Raw genomic sequence first — 7,276 nt, forward strand, 5'->3', positions numbered from 1 at the left:
ATACTTTCAAAATTAAAGGTACTCGTGGGAACATTAAGAGATAATTTAAGTGGCAAAAAAGGTATAGAGTTAAGAGTGAGAGTTTGAATTCAAGTTTTTGACGATATATCAATATTAAGTCTGCTTATTACATCTGAACTGTGGGGTTTCTTGTTAAAAAGGAAAAAATTTACTCAGTGGGATGAAGTGGTACAGCATATATACGGATGGGTCATATGAATTAGTATGGTAGGCTCAGATGTTGCGTGTTATGATTGTGGCCACAAGCTCCATTATTCATGTGTACCTTTTTGGCTTTTAGCTTTTGTTTCCCTTCGGTTTCCCCAAATTCAAGGAAAATAAATACGGCAAAACCAAATCTTCCCCCAGAGTTTGAACCCACACAAACAAAACTTGAAACTTCAAAGCAAGATTCCATGTGTATAACTCATTCACGCACCGCACTTATGAGTCTACACTGAGAGGTATCTTCACTGCCCACTCAAATATTATGTTAGCTTTCCTGAAACAATTCAAATATTATTTGCCTCTGCAAGATAGAAATAAAATGAATTATAAGTACATGTCATTTTGATCCAGTCAAATTATTTTTTCCCCTGAAAGAAAGTGAAAGATGAATATGATGAAATGAAATCATTTTAACCATTTGAATATCAAACCTTTTTTTGTTAAATATAAGGTTAAATGTAATCTACCAATAAAAAAAATGGCAACACAAAAACACCAATTGATGGGATCATCATTACCACTTGATCAATGCAATCTTTGTCATAAGTTAATCTAATAGTCACCTCACATACATTTATTTTTTTGGGATGATAAAAAAAATTATTGCTTTGGTATATGTGGGTGATGTAACTTGAACTTATATCAATTATATGAAGCCTTTCTTTCTGGCCAAAAGTGTTTCTGCCAAAAAAAGGTCATATTATATGTTAGTATTACACTGTTTATAGTTGGTCTTAGTTAATCAAATTTTCTAGTATTTATGGAAATATTGATGCTAAAGTCAAGATTGTTGTTACACAAATGTGCCTCTTAAGCTGACATGAAAGCTGTATTTGCCCCCACCCTGAAGTAGGTTTAGTTGATACACAGTGGTTCTCATTATAACATGTCATCCAACTCATCATCTTAATTTCCGCTTCAATGAGCTTTACAAATTATTTAGTGTTAATTTATACTAATCTTTATGTAGGCAGCTTTCAGTAGGCATGATTACAACCCCCAAAAGCATTGCAACCCTTCTGAATTCCTGCAATCTTTCAAAACAAAAACCATGTCAAAAGGCCATTCTCACTGTCTTTCACCGAAAAGTGTAAGCACACCAGCAACATTCTTGACTTTAGATTAGGCCAATTATAAACACTCATTAAAGTTTATTTCAAACTCATCACTACACCTTAATTTACTTTTCTGCATGGGTTCATGTGACATTTACCTCACTCCAGCCTTCTCTTTCTACAAAGCTATAGGGAGAAAAAATAAAGGCAGAAAGGTGTCCTCAAACAACCTTTCACCACAAGAAAATCATAAACTCTCTTCTGCTTCGTAACTGACAAGAGATGGGTTGTTAATGTAGTTAGATTCCAGAGAAAAAGACACTTTTTAGTGGATTTGGCGTGGAAGACAGTAGTTTCAGACTGAAAATTAAGGCTGAACTGCCAGTTTTTTGAAGAGATGGGTGTTGTAACTATTGGTGAATTGAAGCCAACTATATCAGGAAAGAGATCCTTTCGTCCAAGCTCCAGTATAAGACATGCCACTGAATGGTAATACTTTCTTTCTTTGCTAGCTACTTTCTATTGCTACTTTTGCATACTGCCATTGATGTTTACTAATATCTGTAGACTGGAGTTTGTATTTACTTTCCATTGCAATGAAACAGGTGGTGTATTGCGGTTTTAGCACTGGCGGTGTTGTGCCAGTACTAAAACCGCAATACGTACTTTTTTGCCTTCTAAAACATTGAGGGTCTGAATTTACAAAAAACTAGAGCAATTCCAAAAGATGAATACGATTTATATTTCATTGCAACAGGGTCAATCAGTGTAGTGTTTTTTATGCTTGCTTTAATTTAAACATAATGTATCATTGGTGGATAGACTCCGGACTAGTTATGCGAGAAAGCAACAATTTATTGTACATCTTTATGCAAGGAATCCGATAGAGATCAGACCTGCGATCTTGACCTGAAAGTTCTGCAACCAAATGACAGTCTCATGAGGCTGCTGGGTTAATATATTATAATCCTGTACTATTAATTTTGTAACGACAATAAATATTTTGCCTGCCAATAATTTGCTTTCTTTTACTATGGACAGACCCGTCAGATGTGCACAGAGGATTTAGATGTCAGTTCATTAAATTTGATTTGACATTCACAATTCAACAAAATTCACAGCTATCAAGTTTCTGTAAAATGACCCATGTGGTTCTCATCTTGTCAATGCAGTTCAGGAAAATGGTCATATTGTTTCCATTTCCCAGGCACAAATAGTTCTGGGATTCTTCTCTTCAGTCTTTATCAACAGAAAAGTCTACCTTACTGCCTGTACTATTGCTGGAAGTCTAGTCATGCAGGGTTTAATAATTGAGCTGTCATTTTTATAAGTCTGGTCCTTACGTGTTGAAACATGAATCCAGAGGATTGTGATTGTAGTATCCATAGGTTTTTCGATGTTAACTGTATATAAAAATAACTTACTCTTGACAAAGAACTTATTCTTCATTTAGAGATCACGAATTCAAACATGAGATTGCAGGCCTTAGTGGCACTTACCAAAGTGTATTACTGAGTTTTGTTTACTAATTTGTTTCCTTTATGCCTTGTCTCTATGTAATGAAATACATCTTCAATTAGTCTACTGCATATCTTGCAGGCCGATTTCTGATGTCTCTAGTGACCTTACTATCGAAGTAGGAGCATCAAGCTTTGCACTTCACAAGGTACAAACATTCTGGTTTAAGCAATTGTGATGCATTTTTTTTCTACCAAATTTGCTAACGCTCTTTTTATTATTGCTTTTTATTGAGTTGCAATATAGCCATATATATCAACTCAGCCTGTTTAAAAAAAACTGAATACATCAATTTTTGTCAATGAAAAGTTAAATGCTAATACTAAAACAAAGCAATGAGAAAAACTGAAAGATGAAGAATTCAAGGAAAAGAGAACTTCATCTGAAGATTTACCCTTATTGTTTCAATTTTCTTGCAGTTCCCTCTCGTTTCTAGAAGTGGAAGGATTCGTAAATTGTTGTCGGAAGCAAAAGACTCTAAAATTTCACACGTGAATCTCTCAGCTGTTCCTGGTGGACCAGAGGCCTTTGAGCTTGCTGCAAAGTTCTGCTATGGAGTAAATGTTGATATTACATTTTCAAATGTTGCAATGCTAAGTTGTGCAGCCCATTTCCTGGAAATGACAGAAGACTTTGTGGAGAAAAACTTGGAGACTCTAGCCGAAGCTTATCTAAAGGAGATGGTGTTCCCTGACATATCAAGCGCAATATTCATTCTTCACTCTTGTGAAAGCCTCTTGCCCATATCTGAAGAGATTAACCTGGTTAATAGGCTCATTAACGCAATTGCAAATAATGCATGTAAAGAGCAGCTCACCTCCGGCTTGTTAAAACTTGATCATAGCTTCCCTGCAAAACATTCTTCAAAAATTGAACCAGAAACACCCGCGGATCGGTGGGGAAAGGCTCTTGCAGTGCTTAATTTGGATTTCTTCCAACGGGTTCTATCTGCAGTTAAGTCAAAAGGTCTAAAACAGGAGATGATCAGCAAAATCTTAATAAACTATGCTCATAAATCTCTTCAAGGTCTTGTCAGGGATCCTCAACTACTTAAAGGAAGTCTGTTAGATTTAGAGTTGCAGAAGAAACAAAGGGTCATTGTTGAAGCAATCGTTGGCTTATTACCCACTCAATCAAGGAAGAGTCCAGTTCCAATGGCATTTCTCTCAAGTTTGTTGAAAACAGCAATAATAGCATCGGCAACTACTTCTTGCAGATCCGATTTAGAGAGGCGTATTGGTCTTCAACTGGATCAGGCAATTCTTGAAGACATCCTTATCCCAGCGAATCCACACGGAAACAACCACAGCAATATTTATGATACAGATTCGATCCTGAGGATCTTCGCCATATTTTTGAACTTGGATGAAGATGACGACGAAGACAATCATATGAGAGATGAAAGCGATATGGGTTATGATTTTGACAGCCCTGGATCTCCTAAACAAAGCTCAATTCTCAAGGTGTCAAAGTTATTGGACAATTATCTTGCAGAAGTTGCATTGGACTCCAACTTAATGCCATCAAAGTTCATATCATTAGCAGAAATAATTCCAAATCATGCTAGAATAGTAACCGATGGATTGTACAGAGCAGTGGACATCTTTCTCAAAGTGGGAAATTTTCTCTTTCATACTTAGAATTTAGTTTATATGGAGGACAGTTATGAACACCAATCTGCTTCTATTTGCAGGTTCATCCAAATATTAAGGATTCTGAAGGCTACAAACTCTGCAAAGCAATAGATTGTCAGAAACTATCACAAGAAGCCTGCAGTCATGCAGCACAGAATGAAAGGTTACCAGTGCAAATGGCCGTTCAAGTGCTACACTTTGAACAAATCAGGCTTCGAAATGCAATGAGTGGAGGGCACAATCAATTATTTTTTGGTTCAATAAACGGGCAATTCCCTCAACGTTCAAACAGTGGGGCAGGAAGTGGAGCCATTTCTCCGAGAGATAATTATGCGTCGGTGAGAAGAGAAAACCGAGAGCTAAAGCTTGAAGTTGCAAGAATGAGAATGAGACTAACCGACCTAGAAAAGGACCATGCATCAATGAAACAAGAGCTAGTAAGATCCCATCCTGCAAATAAACTATTGAAAACCTTTACCAAAAAATTAGGCAAGCTGAATGCCTTATTCAGGATCAATGGGATGAAGCCAATAGGAGGGAAGCCAAATTCAGAAAATCGATATTTGTTTCAGAAGCGATGGCGCCGCTCTGTGTCATAACTGTGTAATAGTGTGAATAAGTAAAAGAGTGCATAGTAGTTTGAATGCATAGTTTTTTGAGTGCTGATTCTGGGTTGCCTGTTCTGTGACATCATCATTGCCATGACATTTTGAACTAGCAAGTCTTGAGGAATGCATATGTATGCAGGTTCTCTTTCTCCCAATAACTTACTATTACATGTTCATCTTAGGTAATGTCCAGGGAGATATAAAATTATCATCTTTCAGGTTTGGCATAAGTATACTTTTCCCAGTTGTTATTCAAAGTGGAAAGTTCCATCCATAGACTCAATATCATTAACTTAAGACACTTCATTTTTGTAGATTAGAACCTATGATAAAAATTTACTGGGTCATCGTATCAATAATATTTAAATATTAAATGACTCCATCTGGACTGAATGAGTTCAAGTTCTCTGCTGATTTATTTTACTTTCCGAAAGAACTATCCTACTCAAGTAATGTTTCCTACCAAAAAGAGCAGGGTTTGGTCACCAAACAGAGTTATTTTTTGAATACGGTGTCGTATTCCCTGATATTTTGCTGTTAATTTAAAACGCCATCTAATAGAAACTATTGTTTTGCTTTCTTTTGAAAAACGATGTCGTGTGTAGACAATTAAACGGCGAAATCTTTTTAAACCGTTAAACGGTGTCGTTTCAATTGAAGGTCGATGTTTGGGAATTGGGATACATAAAATTTCGGAACGATACACCTCCTTTGAAGTTCGCCGTTAAAGCATAGGATCCGAGCTTTCTGTATTAACTGAAGTATTTTTCTCCTGTCACACTGAGAAACGGTGTGTAGATATATCAGAGAGATATGGCCGAATCTTTATCTCGCCTGGGCAAATTCTTTCCGTTTTCAAAGCTCTTCAGGTTTTATCTTTTGTCTACATATATTACATTTTTTTATTAGGGTTTTGTGCTTTAATTTTATTAATCGTTCTTGCTCAAATCCTTCCGTAATCGATCACCAGTATCCTATCTATGTGGTTTGACACTAGTTTTTATGTTCATGAAGTTATGAGGGTTACACGAATTGATCATTTAGGTGATTGCAGAACTTATTTCTTCCTCGAACAGATAGAATTTTATGACTTCTTTGTGTCTCGAATGGTCAGTGTCTGGAGAGATGGAATTAAATGTTTCTTCCGTAAGACCATTTGTGAAGTTAAAAGGAAGAGCGCATAATTTGTTGTTTTATGGAATTTGAAGGACTCTGTTGAGTTTTCTTGGAATTTGAAAGTGGGAATTCATAATTTGGGATTTCCACTCTAAAAAATCTAAATCAGCAATGAGTTTAATCTCACATTAGTGCTCTGTTTCAATGTTAGTTATTAATTCTTCTTGTGGCTTCAAATCTGTTTAATGGTCATAGAAAATTGTTTATCATGGATGATTGAATCTTTTTTTAAGTGATGGTGAAGTTAATATTCTTCCTCTTCTATGCTTGTAAGTTTATATTCTTACCGGAACCTCATGCCTTTCTGTTTCATCTATTAACATATGTTACCTGCTATGTCCTTTTCTCATCTTAAAGGCAGCTTGAGGCTGAAATGGAAACTGTGGTTAAAGTTCTGCAGCCTGGACCCTTGGGAATCATAGAACACAAGTTCTCTGCAGAGGAGATACGACATGCAAATGCTACAGTTAACAGAGCTGTTGAGAATTGGCGAAGAAATGCAAGCCTAGATCAGGGAAACCGAGTTATAAAGGATTTTATTCACAAGTGAGGATCGTTTGCTGCTATAGTTTAAATTATTGTATTAAGTCAAATTTTGTAGAATTTCTGAGCTCAACTGTGAGTGCTTCTAAGTTTTAGAATACCATTTCTATGAATTTAAAAAAAAAAAAATGCTTACTGAATCAGTTCTATTTGGTATTGGAAATGACATGATGTTGCATACATAAGTAAATATACATTTTGTGAGACATCGGAATATTGGTGCGCTTGATTTTCTGGTCAATTTTGTTAACGATACGGACAGTAAGGTTAGTGCTTCACTTGATGAATATCTTTTTGTTGCCTCAAACTAGTCTTCTACCTGATTGATGATGGGTAGGTGTTCTTGATCAAACACTTTTCCTCTCTACATGTTTTTTGTCTTTGGTTTTTTAAGATATTTTTTAGTTTGATACTCTCTGGCTTTTTTTTTTGGGCCAAAAGACTATTCCCACCCAAGACATAGTGAAATTCCAAACTTATACTCTATAATTTTAAAAAAATTAAACACTCATCC

At 35.9% G+C, this 7,276-nt stretch overlaps 2 protein-coding genes across 4 annotated transcripts; both read left to right on the plus strand.

Annotated features, from left to right (window-relative positions):
• The first annotated feature begins 204 nt into the window (after positions 1-204).
• Positions 205-5,273, plus strand: LOC123222897 (BTB/POZ domain-containing protein At1g03010-like). Of its 3 annotated transcripts, none has more exons than XM_044645916.1 (5): positions 205-464; positions 1,470-1,772; positions 2,883-2,949; positions 3,221-4,414; positions 4,495-5,273. In XM_044645916.1, the coding sequence occupies exons 2-5, from the start codon at positions 1,681-1,683 to the stop codon at positions 5,032-5,034; spliced, it is 1,893 nt and encodes a 630-aa protein (XP_044501851.1). In that variant the 5' UTR covers positions 205-464; positions 1,470-1,680; the 3' UTR covers positions 5,035-5,273. The 3 variants fall into 3 exon arrangements, with proteins under 3 accessions (XP_044501851.1, XP_044501853.1, XP_044501852.1); XM_044645918.1 differs by having other exon boundaries at positions 1,587-1,772; XM_044645917.1 differs by having other exon boundaries at positions 206-464; positions 1,583-1,772.
• A 462-nt stretch (positions 5,274-5,735) lies between these two features.
• On the plus strand, positions 5,736-6,968 carry LOC123222955. The gene is made up of 2 exons (XM_044645989.1): positions 5,736-5,912; positions 6,577-6,968. Exons 1-2 carry the CDS (start codon positions 5,857-5,859, stop codon positions 6,767-6,769), a joined length of 249 nt encoding a protein of 82 aa, XP_044501924.1. The 5' UTR covers positions 5,736-5,856; the 3' UTR covers positions 6,770-6,968.
• Positions 6,969-7,276: the final 308 nt, after the last annotated feature.

This window comes from Mangifera indica, chromosome 8 (assembly GCF_011075055.1).
Source record: "Mangifera indica cultivar Alphonso chromosome 8, CATAS_Mindica_2.1, whole genome shotgun sequence".
In the NCBI taxonomy this organism is placed as follows: Eukaryota; Viridiplantae; Streptophyta; class Magnoliopsida; order Sapindales; family Anacardiaceae; genus Mangifera; species Mangifera indica.